General features: G+C 36.0%; 2 protein-coding genes across 4 annotated transcripts in view; one reads left to right on the forward strand and one right to left on the reverse strand.

The window, feature by feature from the left end:
• Nucleotides 1-581: 581 nt before the first annotated feature.
• Nucleotides 582-8880, forward strand: LOC127842693 (uncharacterized). The gene is made up of 3 exons (XM_052372367.1): nt 582-651; nt 3925-4322; nt 5830-8880. The coding sequence occupies exons 2-3, from the start codon at nt 3930-3932 to the stop codon at nt 6400-6402; spliced, it is 966 nt and encodes a 321-aa protein (XP_052228327.1). The 5' UTR covers nt 582-651; nt 3925-3929; the 3' UTR covers nt 6403-8880.
• A 3068-nt stretch (nt 8881-11948) lies between these two features.
• Nucleotides 11949-17559, reverse strand: part of LOC127842689 (glycoprotein-N-acetylgalactosamine 3-beta-galactosyltransferase 1-like) — a 47435-nt gene continuing 41824 nt past the window's right edge. For all 3 annotated transcript variants that reach the window (XM_052372326.1, XM_052372327.1, XM_052372328.1), the window contains 3 exons: nt 14628-14696; nt 13054-13739; nt 11949-12304 (listed from right to left, as the gene is read on the reverse strand). In XM_052372326.1, coding sequence (XP_052228286.1) covers nt 12104-12304; nt 13054-13739; nt 14628-14696 — 956 coding nt within the window. In that variant the 3' untranslated portion in view covers nt 11949-12103. The remainder of the gene's footprint in view (nt 12305-13053; nt 13740-14627; nt 14697-17559) is intronic.

The following is a 17559-nucleotide window of genomic DNA, read 5'->3' on the forward strand; positions in this document are numbered from 1 at the left end:
ACCGGTTATTTATTTGAGTCGCGTTCAGAGGAAACTGGGCATAATGCATGTGCGTAAAGTGTCGTCCCAGATTAGCCTGTGCAGTCCGCATTTTTTTTTTCCGGGGGGGGGGGGGTAAAATAAGCCTAATAAGTCTAAGCGATAGACTTTTACTCCAGGGGCTAGTGGTTCGAGCCCAGTTGAGTGTTACTTTTTTTTCTTTCTTTCATTTTATTCTTGTTATTTTATCGGAGTTGTTTAGATCCAATGTTTACATTTATCAATATAAAGCATTTAATGACAAACTTCAATACATGACAAAATCTGTGAAAAGGTACCTTTAAATCAATGTTACCATACCACATATAGCGTTTTAATTTTGGCTATTGCTTTAAGGAACACTGACTTTTTATGGGTTAACTTTAATTTACGAAATATTTTGCGAAATGTTCGTTGAAATTGAGTATTTATGTTACTTTAAAAAGATTTAAGAACATTTCCATTTAATGACAAAAAATACCAGGACGCTTGTCTAAAATAGCCCACCATACTCGCGTAAACTAAACACTCTGGATCAGCAGACGATTTATTGCATGAATATATTTTACGGAAGACTCCGGAGATAGTCGATATATCCCGTTTTATAAACAAACAGATGTTGGGAAAAACCAGGTAGGGCTTGTTTTGTTAGATTTTAAAACTGTTCATACTCTTTTCAGTGTTTACGTGTGTGAAGTGTAAAGTAACGTACTTTAAGATGTGTGTATAATGTCTACGACCTGTACATTTTTCTACGGCTGGCGTTTTAATTTGACTCATTTTATTAAAGAATCCACTTCCTAGTTTCGTTTTCAAATTTCAGTAGCTCGATAGTGTTAGCTTGTATTTAAAGTGCAACACAATATCTTGGGCTATTATATTCGTATATAAAATACGAAAAGGACTAAATGTAACTAAAATGAGGGATAACTGTCTATTCCATCCCCATCGGGTACATTTGTGAAATCTTAATTAGTATTTAATTTGTGTTCAAACAAATGTGGATGTCTCAAATGCGGATTGTAAAACTGAATAATTCTCCATGTGTCTCGTTTCCGCACGTTAATAAAATCAGTGTTATTCCCTAACATTGTTAACCCATTTAAGCCTAGTGGACTCTCACATCCTTCTAAATTGGATCAAGTTATTTCCAAAATTAGGGATGTCTAATATATTTATTTGTATATTTAGAATATTTCTTTTAGAAAGTCCTTTAAGCAAACAGCGCGGACCCTGATGGAACGCCGCATCTGGGTCTACGCTGTTTGCCAAGGCCTTTTTTAGACGCTAGGCATAAATTTGGTTAAAGCAGAGAGATCTATAATGTTTTCCTTCCTCGTATACTTAAATTTTGCTATAACTTATTTTTTAGAAGTTCTGACGACGTATTCGTACAAACAGCAATGTGAGAAAAATTCGCATAAGAAACTAATTCATGTCGAATTCGAGTTTCTATTTCTTTAAACAACAAATAAAAAGTTGATGTCATAAAAGTAGAAAACTATCTTAAAATTGGTTTGACACATTGAGTTTAAGTTTGTGATTCGTCCAACAGTCCATACTTAAAAACTGGGGAAATGGTTATGAAGATTAGATGTAATCTTGAAAGTTGGTTGAACTCTTACGATATTTTCAAACGTTTTTGTTTTAAATGATTTAATATAAAGGCAACGTGTGTGTGTGTGTGGGGGGGGGGGGGGCCAGGTCGAATGAGTAAATGTTTATGACAGAAAGAAAATATGTATATAGTGGAAAGGGCCCGAAAACTGCACCCGTTTTGGATCAGTGATTCTGAAGAATATTTCAAAGAAATTGTTTCATGAATCGATAAAAAGATAAAGAAAAATGTATTATACAGAAATATCGTGTTATTCGTCTATTCAGTTCTAAGAAAATAACAAAAATAAAAGTGGCCAATCAGGTTAGTTTTGATTGTATATTATTTGGTGGTTTCGCATTGAGAGACAAATACGTTTTTTATAAGCATGAGTATATTACAAAGTCTAACAAGAAAAATAGCGCCGGTGGTTAACAGCTGTCGAAAATCGTTTCTTGAATATCTTTTAAAGCCCCCACACTTTGCCTCTGACCTTGGAATGAAATACATGTTAATCAAAACATATAGATGCAATTTGAAAGCGTGCAAAAGTGGCATTCAATCTTTCGCCTGGTAAGCAAGTTATTTATTATTTTTCAAACGGTACCGCTTTACAAATCGAAAGTAGGATTTCTATACGTATACGTCCATTTCGACAAACGCGATTATTTTTAAGTTTTAAAACGCAAAAAAAGATTTCTACCTTGTAACCACCAGATATATTCTAATTGGCATAGATGCAATTACATCTATAGACGACTATAGTCTAGTTCGCAAGTAATTTATTAATTTTCAAACGGTACCGCTTTTAAAACCGAAAGTAGGATTTCTAGACGTAAACGTCCATTTCGACAAACGACGATTATGTTTAAGTTTTAAAACGCAAAAAAGAAGGATTTCTACCTTGTAACCACCAGATATATTCTAATTGGCATAGATACAATTAAATCTATAGTCTAGTTAGCAAGTACTTTATTATTTTTCAAACGGTACCGCTTTTAAAACCGAAAGTAGGATTTCTATACGTATACGTCCATTTCGACAAACGCGATTATTTTTAAGTTTTAAAGCGCAAAAAAGACGGATTTCTACCTTTTTACCACCAGATATATTTTTATTGACATAGATAAAATATGTTTCTTATTTATACTTAAATTTACTATGCCAAATAAGTTGTGTGGCTGTCGCGAGCTTTATATCTGATCGGTTGGTAAACAAACATGTTTGGTTGTTGTTTTTAACCAGGTTTTCCGAAGGAAAAAACTGGTTATTAGATTGGCGAATGCGGGCGGGCTGGCTGGCTGGCTGGCTGGCTGGCGGGCTGGCTGGCTGGCTGGCGGGCTGGCGGAACAAGCTTGTCCGGGCCATAACTATGTCGTTCATTGTCAGATTTTAAAATCATTTGGCACATTTTGTTCACCATCATTGGACGGTGTGTCGCGCGAAATAATTACGTCGATATCTCCAAGGTCAAGGTCACACTTTGAGTTCAAAGGTCAAAAATGGCCATAAATTAGCTTGTCCTGGCCATAACTATGTCATTCATTGTGAGATTTTAAAATCATTTGGCACATTTGTTCACCATCATGGGACGGTGTGTCGCACGAAAGAATCACGTCAATATCTCCAATGTCAAGGTCGCCACGACTAAAAATAGATTAAAAAAAAAAACTTACAAAGGGGGTTAATTTTGTTTGTTCATTTCAAAAGTTCAGTTTGAGTTTTCTCCCTTTATCAGATTTTTTTTTCACAATGAAAACCTGGTTTTGTGACAATTTTGTCCCTTGTTTATCTATCATCTCATTAAATATTACCGATTAATATTTTCTTCTTTATTCAATGTTCATTTCTTAATATACCGTAGTACAGTAGACTTGTATCATTATAATGTTATATTTAATATAAGATACCAGATTTTTGAAGCCTCAGTCCCTTAAATTTCTCAAAGATATAATTGTGAATGTGTAGAACAAATCTTTATTTTCACCAAGAAGTAAAGTATCATTAATTAACTACAGTACCCAAATTCACAACGCAAAATGAAGTCCCAAAGTTCACAATAAACAGTACTCGATACAAATTATTTTCAAATTCATACAGTAATAAAAACAATTTCCTTTTTGTCGTTGTTTAACATTATTTTATTTTTTCTGAACAAGAAGATACGTGTTTATTTATTATCTGCAATTTTACAATTATTTGCAAACATACGTTCATCGTATTAGTTACATAATGAATTATCAGTTCAATGGCAACTTTCCTGCATCTTTACTTATTAATCACTTTTCTTATCACTTATATTTCTTCAGAAACAATGGAAGAGCCAAAAGACGAATTCAAGATCTTCACCGACGGAGAATTTTCTTCACCCATTTACAGAACCAAAGCAAAACGAGTACAAGTGGTATATTTTTGCCTTGACTCCCCGATAGGCACGTATAACCACGCCAAACAACGAATACGAGTTGATATCAAAGCTAGTCAACTGTATGGAAAAGAGGTGGACATCGATGTTTTTCGATTCGACAGATTCTACCGAGATCGATTTTATGATAAAATAAAAGTTGACGAAAAGGAGAAGCCCCAAATGAAAGTGGAGCTTTTTAAAAACTACACATGCGAAGAAGTTGACGAGGTGTTTGAAGTGCTCGGGAAGAACGCTCATAAGTTTGACGCATATTTCTTCCATTTCTTCACTTACCTGCAGGTTAGCGAAAGCATTAGCATTATTTACATATACATTTTATGATTGCCTTTTACTGTATTTTTTTTATAAATTATATTATTACTGACAGACTGTTGTATGAACTCTGATCCACCATTGTGTTGTGTAATATAATATGTTATATACATTTTCCGGCAAAGGCCATTACGTTGCTGTATGAGATTGACGTCACATCAAGTGTTAATGAACATAGCAGGTCTATCCGTAGTATCGGCCCTCTTAATGAATACATACGAATTTTGGAAGGGAACAAACGCAAAAACACGCATGTGATATATGTCAATACATAGTTAAATGTGTTTTCTTGGACATAAAAACGAAAACTGCGTTTAAATCTGCTATGTTTTGACAAAATAGGGGCTAGACTTATCTCCATGTTATATTTTTCATGTACAATTGTCTCGTAGTATCGGCCCTTCTCATTGGTTTCGAAGATTTTGAACTATGCGCATGTGCTTGTTCTAAAAAGAAATAATTTAATAGATAAACAAAACTCCTGCTCCAGGGCTTTTTTTCTTGATTTTGTGAAGCGGCCCTGGCCCCTCACTTTGTGAAAAAACAAGTCGCGAACTTTTCAAAGTTGTGAAAAATGAGTCGCAAACTTCTGAAAATTGTGATAAAAACGAGTCGCGAACTTGTAAAAATTGTTAAATTCAGTTAGTTAAGAATAAGTACAGTAAAAGAATGTTTAATACCTGCATCATATTAAAAATGTCTTTTAATAATGCATTAAAATCATATTTTTATTAACTTTCAACAAATAACCACTTTCATTTAGATCAACACTATTCTGTTAAACTCTATCTAAAACCATAGAAAAGCCTAACCACTGTCAATATCTTGTCGTGCGTATGTAAAATTTTAAATCACAATTGTAATTTTTAATTGTGAAATGGCCGTTTTTGACAGTTTTAGGTCAAAAAAGTCCCATTTTCACAGTTAAAAATGGCCGTTTTTGTAAAGTATTGTGGCCTTGCTAGATTTATGAAATGTCCGTGACGAAATTGAAAAATTGGCCGTCCAGCGCCATTCTCTAAGATGGAAAAAATCCCTGTGCTCATGTTGTTATTAAACTAGTTTTACATTTTATATAAAAATAGGCGGTATATAAAACATTTGATAAAGCTACTATTAATTTATTAACAAACTAACATAATTGCGTGTTACGTAATTAAAAATCATAGCATCACCCTGGAATTATCATGACCTACTTTCGAATGAAAACCGTATGTCATGAGAAACATCGTCGTAAAAGTCATTGATAATCAGCAAATAAATTAAAACTTCTAAACATGGAAAAACATGTACAGTCAAGCACTTTAAAGGGGTTTTCGTCACGATACCATGAGGAGGGCCGATACTATGACAATAAGGGATTAATACTACTGGTGAAGGCTATCGCCGAATCGTATTTATTATTTAAGAAATTAAAATAAACAAAAGTCAAAAGTAAAGTGTGTGTAAGGTAAACTGAATTTAATAATTTCAGGTCGGTGAAAGAGGCAAAGCGGTCAACAGGCACCTGAAAGACTACCGGCTACAGTTCTACGACCGGGCGATCCCGCTTGACCACATTTTCGACAAAATAAAAGCCTGTCCATCGATGGCTCTCAAACCGAAGATTTTCTTCGTACAAGCGGACAACCTCGAAATGTTGCAGCCACTGGTAATTAAGAAGGCAACGCCGGTGACTTCCGAGCGAAAGATTCCGAGCGACGCTGACATCCTGGTGATTATGTCGACCATTCCACAAGAGTTGGCCTCAAAACCCAGAAAACAACGCACGGAAACCAATCGGCCAGTTGATCAACCTTCGGAAGATTCCGCCGATCGGACGAACGGCGAAACAAGGCTAAAACAATGCTCCATCTTGGTTCAGGCCATTGTCGAGATTCTGGAAGACCATGTTTTCAGAGATGACGATATCTTCACTAACACGCCTCTGATACTCGGCAAAGCGAAAGATATTATCGATACTACGGACTTTGGCCAGGACTATACAGACTACGTTATTCCGGTGCCGACAGTGCGGTCAACGCTTACAAAGTTCTTTTATTTTTAATGATTTTCCAAATGAATAAAAACTCTGTTTACAAATAACTTGAAACTACATTGGACTATATTAAAACTTTGCTGACACACTGGGCTCTAATTTTGTCATTCGTCCAACTGTCTGTACATAAAAACTGGAGACATGGTTATGAATATTAGATATCATGGTTAACCCATTTATGCCTCGTGGACTCTCCTATCCTTTTAAATTGGATCGATTTATGTCCAACAATAGGGATGTCTAGTAAATTTCTTTCTTTATTTAGAATATATCTTACAGAAATTCCTTTAAGCAAACAGCGAAGACCCTGATGAGACGCCGCATCATGCGGCGTCTCATCTGGGTCTACGCTGTTTGCCAAGGCCTTTTTTCTAGACGCTAGGCATAAATAGGATAATGTGCAACATGGTTTACACCAGAAATCATCTTACTGTCTGGTTACTGTTTAAACAATCGAATACCATGTTTTTAGAGATAACATTGTTTTACCACCACGCCTCTTATAATCGGCAAAGCGAAAGACATTATGATAGAACGGACTTTAGCCCGGACAATAAAGACTGCGTTATTCCGATGCCGACAGTGCGGTCAACACTTACAAAGTACTCATGTTATTAAAGTTCTTTTTGAGCATAAGAAACGATGGCATAACAAAATATTTTGCGAATTTTCTTTTGTATTGTAAATTGTATTGTGAGAATGAGAAAATGTATTTCTATGGTTATATATAAATGGCAACAATTTTTTACCTGATCGTTGTGTATTATATCAGGCGAGGCTTGTAATAATACGACGAGGCTTGCCAAGCCGCTATATTTTGTATTTTTTGCGTGCCGAGCCTGATGTATTGCAAAACGATTAGGCAGCAACCGGTTATTCTGTATATCATACCACTCCCATAATATTTCTAAATGAATAATCAGCTTTATGTTTAGGCTTCTGTTGACGTGATTTAAGAAAATTACCAGACAGCTTATAATCAAGCTTAAAATATTGATGTGCAAGTCTTCGTGTAAATTATATATATTTAATACCTGTTCATTCCAATAGCAGTTGAGCGAACGATCGTTTTATATTTCTGACCTTTAATCCAAATTTTAACGTACGCTTTCGAATGATAATACGTTAAAGATAGAGTCGTTATGGGTTTGTCAATCAAATACTTTGCTTGTCTTATATATAGTCAACTATGAGAGATATAGGATATCTGATATATTTTCATAAATACCTTTCTCAGAAATATTCGGACAAATATGTGTGAGTCTTTATTTTTATGTATGCTTTGTTGTCTTTTTGCCTTTGTTATAACATAGTATCTATGCCACATATAGAAGAACTTTGTTATTGAAACCGACTTCAATGGGACAATGTCTTCTACATGCAAAAGCTGTATAATGTTTTAGCATGCTATTGTTAAGCATTGTTGACCATTCGATAATATGTTTACATATTATGCCTACCAATTGTGCACACACCATTGTCCGCCTAAACTGATTTTTCTCTTAAAAGGCTCCTTTTTAAAACGAACAATGCCACAAAAGCGGAAAGTATCGTCCCTGGTTTGCATGTGCGCATATGCATTAAGCCCAGTTTTCCCAGAACGCGGGTCATGAAAACACGACAATAATGAGGAAACGCTTAGGAAATAACTGAGTCGCGTTCTGAGAAAACTCCAAGACTAGCCTGTGAAGTCCGCACAGGCTAATCAGGGACGACATTTTCTTAAACGAAAAATGTCATCAAAGCGGAAAGTGTCGTCCCTGATTAGCCTGTGCAGTTCGCACTTTACGCACATGCATTATGTCCAGTTTTCTCATAACGCGACTCAACTATTTATTGTATAAGATGCTTTGGAAAAGAAATAGTTGTATTTTTCTCTTAATAACTCAACGTTCATTATTGTCATGTATTTTCACTTAATTGCGGAATGAATGTATTTGTAGCCTCATAACGCGAATGTCCGTTAACACGTTATGTATATGCCAAATCAGTTCATTGTATAAATTGTGTCGCGTTCTGAGACAAATGGGCATAATGCATGTGCTTAAAGTGTCGTCCCAGATTAGCCTGTGCAGTCCGCACAGGCTAATCAGGGATGACACTTTCCGCTTTTATGACATTTTTCACAGAACAAGACACAAATTACCACACATCACTCGCACGCACACTTTATCTCCACTATCTTACACACACGCTCACAGACTGCTACTTTTGCTACACACGTAGACTTTTCGACAGCATATAAACCATAAGGGATGCCTACATTTTTCATTCATTTTAGGCCAACAAAACAATGGCATCATCTTTTCCTCATTAGAAGATGCCCATTAATAATAGATTGTGTATTGTATTATACAAATATGTTATTTACTCTCTATCTGATTCTTATTTGTGTTAGTCATTACGTTCACGGATGTATATACTATTATCTATTTGTTAATACGATGCGCTGGAATATTCTTTAGTTAATAAAACATTTCTTCTGTTCTGATGTTACATACCAATTAATACACATGTTGGCGTTGTCCTTTTTGAGAAGAAACGTGTCAAAGTTATTAATTTATTTGCTAATAACGCCCATATTTCACATTAAACAACTATAGCGTGATAAGGTTTTATACTAGAGACATTATTTGAACACAATGTAGAGGACCACTTTCTGATGCTATATACACAGTATACAAGCTCTGTTGTCGGGCCAATTTGTTGCAGAGATGTTTTATTGTTAGGACAAGTGGCTGCAGAGATGTCTAATAAAGTCATATTTCTATACGTAACGATTAAAATGTAACCCCAGTGGCGTGGTCACCATTGAACCCAATGCCATGATTTGATAAAATTGTGTAGAGGATCTTGCTTATCCCATATGCGAGCCAAGGACTTTGCGACTTTAGAATACATCCTTTTAAAACATTTTCCCAATATAAGTCAATGAAAAACTGGTGACGCCCGGGCGAGGCCACTTTTCATCCCAAGGGCTGAACTCGAACAAGCATTGTATGAAAGCTCTACATTATCTACAAACCAAATATCACCCCTTGGTGCAAAAAAGTACCATGTGATATTGAAATTAGAAGGCACGTGGCACTTTTTTTAACAAACGGGGTGATATGAAAGCCATGGGCCTGGAGCGTTCAAATAGGACCGTTTTAAACGTGTTTCTCTATAGAAAACCATGTTAAGCTGGTGCCCCCGCCCCCCCCCCCAATGGGCGAGGTCAGTTTTGACCCCAGAGCATAATTTGAATAATTTTTGTAGAGTGTCTCTGATGACCCTGCGTACTATGAAAGCGTGGTTCTTTGAGATTTCATACCAGAAGATTTGCACATGTTTTTCTTCAACAGGTCTATGTAAAACGGGTGAATACGGTGCAAGGCCAGTTTGGGCTGTACGCGCATAATAACAAAACTTATAGATGACAACAATACGATGTTAAATTCTAAGTAAAAACTACAATGGGCTATGCGGTTTAAGAGCAGATGTTTTTAAGTTTTCAATTTTGAAACCACTTTTTGGACCCCGAGATCACACTATTCAACCAACCGGAGAGAAATTAACAATTTTCATATCAATTCACGCAAGGCACATTATTGTGAAGTTTCGTCGAATTCCTCCCAGAGATTAAAGAGGAAAAGGATAAAAGAACGCACGCTAAGACGAACGACTGACAACGGTATCTCAATAGCTCAAAATTAGCACGTTGTGCTCAGTTGAGCTAAAAACCTCTTAGAGTGTTAACAAGGCTTTGCTATAGCCATATATAGTCATATAAGGAAAACTTCCCCGCATCATGGCGGCCAACCGTAAATATTTTCGAAGTCAAGATATCATTGGGACAAATCTTTTGACCAAGTTTCATGATGATCGGACAATAAATGATGCCTCTAGGGTGTTAACAAGGTTTATATATAGCCATATATAGCCATTTAAGGAAAGATTGCCCGCCCCCCTGGTGGAAATGTTTTTCAGGCACCCGGAACCATTTTCGAACTCGTTCATGATATCATTGGAAAAAATCTTTTGACCAAGTTTCATGTTGATCGGGCCATACATGTGGCCTATAGAGTGTCAACAAGGTTAAACTATAGCCATGTAAGGACAAATGCCCCGCCCCTTGGCGGCCGTGTTTTTCAACCAACCGGGACATTTTTCGAACTCGTCCAAGATATCATATCATTGATATATCATTGTCACAAATCTTCTGATCAAATTTAATCTAGATCGGACAATAAATGTGGCCTCTAGAGTGTAAACAATTCAAATATTGGCGCCGCACGCCGGACAAAAGGCGATCACAAAAGCTCACTATGAGCTGATTGTGCTCAAGTGAGCTATTAAAAATACCACCGCATCACAATTATTTCGTATATACAAGCAGATTTTCTACAATTATGCAATGATCTATCAATAAACAAACATATAGTTAATTGATAAGTTTTCTGTAAACGAGACTGAAACAAATAAACACACAATTTGTACAAAGCATATAACCAAATTGATTTCTGCATTTGCAAAGTATTGGCTTTAAGATACTATTATTGGAATCACAACTAGTTACATATCATGAATGTTAAATCATATAATCTATGGTTTTGATCAGTGAGATGTATGTTATGCAGACAATTTAAGCATTTACAGATAATTCATTTTCATTCGGTTTAGAACATATTTTGAACTGAATGATAACTTTACAAAACTATCACAACACTCGGGGGTAATAACTTCTACAACTTAATGCAACGGCTGAAATTATAGGCGAGATTCCGGTATATCACATTCCCATACGGTCCAATTATAAAACGGCAAATTTTCGTGTATTTTTGTGTGATTTTCTCTTATTTAAGACTGTGCAAGTTCAACATGTTCACTTCCAAAATATTGAAATAGAAAACACATTTTAAGTTATTTCTAAGAAAATATCTTGCCTAAATGCAAACACCGCCAGAAATTAGCGTTTCAATATAAAAAAAAGAGATATGTTTGTCAGAAACACAATGCCCCCTAATGCGCCGCTTTTGTTTACCTTTGACCTTGAAGGATGACCTTGACCTTTCACCACTCAAAATGTGCAGCTCCATGAGATAAACATGCATGCCAAATATCAAGTTGCTATGTTCAAAAGTTATTGCAAAACTTTACTTTACTGTAAGGTTATAGTTTTGGGACACAATGCCAGACAGAAAAGACAGAAATAAAGAATGAAAGACAGGCCAAGAACAATATACCCCCGATCTATCGATCCGGGGGGCATAACAAACATAACATAGTAAACGCTTCACCAAAGTTCACATTTCAAGTTCCGAGGAAATGCATTAAAATGATGCATAAGCACATAAGTTATAAGAACATTACAACGCAATGGCATGTCTGCGGTTGCTAAAGTGTTGCTTTATACCAGTGGGGAAAACAATCCCTTTAGAAATAGACCGCGGAGGGATACATGATGATTTACTAAAACGCTACATTTGCTATGTTCTTCTGCAGACGTTCATATTTTTTCGCTGATCACTTGATTATTGATCACTGTGTCGCCCGTCCACTCTTGGGGCAGATGCATATGGGTGGGGAGAGGTGAGTGAATTCTATGTTGGTGTCAGAACTATTTCAGTGGTCTAGACGAAATTCCGAAATGCGAACCAATGACCTCGAAATTACGAGGCCACCATTCGACATCTTGACGACTGATTCAATTTAGTTAGAGATATTTTCCTCACGCAATTTTGTCAATTACAACCTTCGGTTTGCGCATGTTTTCCACGCGTTCCAGTCTAAAAATAGATTTTCCGGCCGGGTTCCCCGCGGTATTACGGCCGTGTATATGGATTCGATACAGCAAATGGTCCATCATAAGCATGGTTTCGGGCTTCATGTAATGAAAACTTATGGAGAATGGACTGCAACAGTTGTATCCCTTGAATGAGAAAATATAGTTTAAATAATTCCATTGGTCAATATTGGTATAGTGATCATAAAAGAAAGCGTAATTTTTCTTGAATAACAAGTAAATATATATAAAGTGGTGCAACTCCAGCTGCTGGAGCTGTATTGCATTCTCATTATATACAATTAATTAGTCCTTTATTTAAGGCAAGTGACCAATCGCCAAATTTGGACACATCAGCACAAAACAAAACAAAATAAACACATATAAGAATAAAGCTGGGGTCACCGCCTTGGAACGTTCAATGCAACGCATTGGGGGTTTAAACCGGTTTAAGAGCGCTAAACCTCACACTTGGCCCAGCAATATTCACGAGTTTCCCATCATCGGATGGCAAAGAGCCTACGTAATAGTATAATAGTAATATGTTTGAACGCTAAATAGGATGTATTCGTGATCTAACGAAACCAAAAAATATATCCCATGTATCTTTATAATGTTGACATATGATCTTTTAAGAACATTAAACAAATCCAAATCCATGCACTAGCATGTAAGTAATTAAAAGTAATTATTGGTATATAACATGTTGTTATTTAATTAGTAAGCACTCGGCAAAGTTTCAAGTATATATATCGTGTTGTATGCTTAAGAAAATAACACTTAGAATTTATTGCTTAAATGTTTCCGGAATTGACCGCTGGAAAAGATAGCATAAAGACCAATATTTTGGAATAAGACTAAAGAATTACAATGTGAGTGTTTTCAGCCCCACTTACCCTCTGAGGTCGAGTATTCGACCAGTCGTATAAATATTCGGGCAGAAAGTCCAACAAATATTGTTCAAATGGATATGGGTGAAATGTCTCCCGCCCCAAAACATCCATAGAACTTAAAATCGGAACACCGGCTATTTTTAAACACTTCCCGATCTCAAAGTCTTCGCTCACTTCCGCTATTAAATACGTTTTAGTCAGTGCGCATGCGTAATTGTTTAATCCAGAATCGACCATTTGCCGTAAAGCAGCGACACTCATGACGTAGCCAGCTCCGCCACTCATGTACCCGTGGTTTTCAACGTACATGTTGAAATGGTAACCAAGGTAACCGGGTTTGTCTTTATCATAATTACTCAACAAAAAGCGAAGGTTCTCCAGTATGACGTAGGTATCGTCGTCGGCCTTTAACACCCAATCAAATGTGCCCATAAGATTCGTGTAGGCGTGGATCATCGCGTGACGAACTTTGTAAATGAGGTTGTTCCTTGTATCGTTGTACGGCGTCATGATGACGTCATCTTTTTCGTAACGTGTCTGTAAAACGAAGTAGTGGCTATTGCAACGTCGTGCCCACGTGGCGTTCACTGCGCGTGCGCGTGTATGAAGGTTAGCTTCTGTCGTGAGGATGAGGCACAGAATTCGGACCTTGTCGAAAAGAGCGTCGGCTTCAGACGTATCGACAAACTCTGTGAAGACATAACAAAGATTTGTAAAATATCGCACAACAAACACTTAATACAACAACAACAAACAACAACTCAAAACAAAAAAGCCTGTAATTTCGGAACGCTTTGGTTATCATTTATCGTATGATCTCTTTACACACGCTAGATATATTTGCACAGTTAACATTATATTCTTTTCGCACTAATTTCTTTCGATTTTAAGAATAATTCAGTCAATTCCTTACAAACGAAATAGATTTTGGGTCAAATACACGTCTTTCTTCTCATAATTTACTTAAATAAAAACTGTAGTCATTCTAACATGCAATTGATTACTTGCCTTGCGGTAGACAAAGGCTTAATTTACCGGCAAGTAGTGTTAAATAACGCTGACCCTTCTGTGTTTCGGCAAATAAATTTATGCAAGCCCAAAATACGAAAAAAACAAGATGTGATTGTGAAACACTATGTCCCCCTCCCCCCCCCATATATTTGACCTTTGACCTTGAAGGATGACCTTGACCTTTCACCACTCAAAATGTGCAGCTCCACGAGATACACATGCATGCCAAATATCAAGTTGATTTCTTCAATATTGCAAAAAATATGGCCAATGTTAAAGTTTGACGCAAACAAACCAACAAACAAATCAACAAACAAACAACTAGTATAGACTGGGGGACATACAATTGTGTTTTGCCAGACAAATCATGAAAGTACCCCTACCTTGAAAATACGTTGAAATGAAGAGAATACATTAATGAGTTAACTGTGGCATGAGTTTGTTGAAATACAGTCGTAATGATAACGAGTTAAATCACATGTGCCGTCAGATCATTGAACAACTGTCGTAACTTAAGTGTGTCTTAGAAATTTGATAACATTGGGCCCTGTCGACTAAAACGTTACCTGCAGTTCTTGGGTCGGTCTTCAAAAGATGACTGACGTATTCTTCCACTGGGCGAGAGAACCCTGTCTCTGGAAAACAAATCGAAAACGAAATGAGCCGCGTTTTGGGGTAAACGGGGTGAATGCACGTGCGTAAAGTGTCGTCCCAGATTGACCTGTATAGGCCGCACAGGCGAACCAGTCAAAGGCGGATCCAGGGAGAGGGGGCGGACGCGGTGGACCCCCTAAAATCGCCAAAGTAAAGTCAATACATGTGATGTTTCACACTTAACTAGATCGAAATCACCTTTTTAAACTCATTTTCCTTCTTTTTCGTACACACCATTTCTCACTCATCAAAGACAATCGCTAATATTTCCGGCTATATCCATCCGTATTACGTATAAGCTATGCACTTTTTTTGACAATATAAGAAGATACTTTGATGAAAGTACATAGGGCGTGACATGCTCAAAAAGTGGTTGTTAAAGCCTTCAAAAACACTAAAATCGTGGAGCTTTGGACCCTCAAGCAGGGCTTTGCACTGCACTTACTAGTGGCCCTAGCGCCCCCCTGGACCCCAAGCAAATCTTATAATACCCCCCCCCCCCCAACCAGAAATCCTGAATCCGCCCCTGCCAATGACGACACTTTTCGCCTTAACTTGGTTACCGTTGAGAATTCTTTTAAGCGAAAAATTCCAGTAAAGCGAACACTATCTATGACTACAAGTTGCTAATCTTGGACGAGAATTTACACACATGCATTGAACAACGTTTTTCCAGAACGCGGCTCAAATATATTCGTCAAAGCGTCATAAAGCACAAAAAGAGAAACACCATTGTTTGTTGTTAAATTAAGATTGAATTTATTTGTAGTGATAATTTACTTCAGCAGCAATCGTCCCTTTCATTGAAATTTCATTGGACATCCGATGAAGCAACAACGTTAGGAATTACTTTCACAAATAATGAAAAAGATACAGTTCTTAAAAACATACTACCTAAATTACAGAATTTTAAAAACTGCTTAAAATCATGGCACCACCGTAAACTTACACTAATCGGAAAAAACACAGTATTGAAAACGTTTGCACTCCCTAAATTAATTTATGTATTAACAGTCCTCCCAAATCCACCAAATGATGTTATTAACGATATAAAATCAGCAATATTTAATTTTATATATGGACGGTAAACCTGATAAAATAAAACGAACTCAGTAAATTCAATCTGTAGAAAATGGAGGTATCCAATTAACGAACATTGACTCATTCTTGAATGCAATCAAATGCAGCTGGGTTAAAAGATACCTAGATAATACCAATACGAGTAAATGGAAATTATTCTACCAGAAAATCCTAAAAAAAATATGGTGACTCTTTACTCTTTGAATGTAACATCAACAATACTATCCTACGTGAAATTGCAAACGAAAACATATTTCTGTCTGATGTTCTATCAGCATGGAGTGATGTCACTCATAACCTAGAAACCCAAACCAGCAGCAAAACTATATTATGGAACAATAAGACGTTTTTCTATAAAGATTGGTTTGAACGAAGCATTAAATATGTCGACCAATTATATGACTACAGAATTAAGGATTTCTACCCTTTTTATAATATATGCTACATATACGGAATACCTTCAAATAATTTTCTGAAGTACTACACACTAATCAAAAGCATACCCATACATATTAAATCTGAAATCAATACAAATAATACACCATGTACTCAAACAACATTCGTAGAAAACATACTTGGAAGAAAAACCAAAACGAACAAAATATTTTGCACATTACAAATTACAAACCCTACAGAAAACTCCAAAACCCAAAATAAATGGCAAGTTCTTTTCGAAGAACATGAACTTAATTGGAAACACATATTTACCATGCCATATAAAGCAACTATTGAAAGCACACTGAGAAATTTTCAATATAAATACATACATAGAATTATAGCTACAAATAAATATCTCTTTAAATGCAAATTATCTAACTCAAATCTGTGTGACTTCTGCAGTGAAAACATTGAAACTATAGAACATCTTTTTTGGGAGTGCAAACACATCCAGCCTATTTGGAATCAACTAGTATCTTTTCTTGAACAACATCAACTAAATGTTAAACTATCTTTCTTAAATGTAAGCTTCGGAATTTACTCATTGAAATCAATAGACTGTAATAATATTGTGAATTTTATTCTTATAATGATGAAATATTTTATCTATAACATGAAGTACAAAAAAACAAGTACCAAATTTTAATTGTTTTATCCATAGTCTTAAACTAAAAATCCAGATTGAGAAAGAAATAGCCCTCAGTAATGACACATTACAAATCTTTGAACAAAAATGGAATCAGATTAAATTCTCATAATGTTTGTCCACTTATATATATTTCACTCTAATGTTAGTTTATCTTTCTAAATTATTTTTGTATATTTTTTTCAATCTTATAAGATCATTGTGAATCAACAACAAAACACGCAAATCCAGTATGCTTTCTTCCGACTTTATACAACTCATCATTTTTCATAACTATTATTCTGTTTTTCTTTTCTTTTCTCTTAAAAAAAAAAGATATATTAGCATATCTTGTATAACATGTCTGAACTTTATTGCTTTGTACAATCACTATGTTGTATGATCATATACATGTATACATTGTATGTTTTATATTGAATAAAAAAAAAGCAATCGTCCCTTACCACTGAATCATGTTCGGCAGTTTTCACTCAGGCACATGCATACTTGTGCGCATTTAATATTTGTTAACTCAGAAAAGTGTGAAGAGTTTAACGAGTCGCCGTGATGTGAGTGAAATACTGTTTGAGGCGGGAAAAACAACAACAACACCGCCTCGATGTAACTGACTTATTGGTGAACACGGAAAAAAAGTAATGAAACTACATAGTCGATTACCCGCGAATTCTCAGCGACTTTCA

Source organism: Dreissena polymorpha, chromosome 8 (assembly GCF_020536995.1).
Source record: "Dreissena polymorpha isolate Duluth1 chromosome 8, UMN_Dpol_1.0, whole genome shotgun sequence".
Classification (NCBI taxonomy): domain Eukaryota; kingdom Metazoa; phylum Mollusca; class Bivalvia; order Myida; family Dreissenidae; genus Dreissena; species Dreissena polymorpha.

Coding starts and splice junctions, on each gene's coding strand:
- LOC127842693 (XM_052372367.1), top strand. CDS start 3,930: ATGGAAGAGCCAAAAGACGAATTCAAGATCTTCACCGACGGAGAATTT. Junction 4,323..5,829: donor ATTTCTTCACTTACCTGCAG/GTTAGCGAAAGC, acceptor TAATAATTTCAG/GTCGGTGAAAGAGGCAAAGC.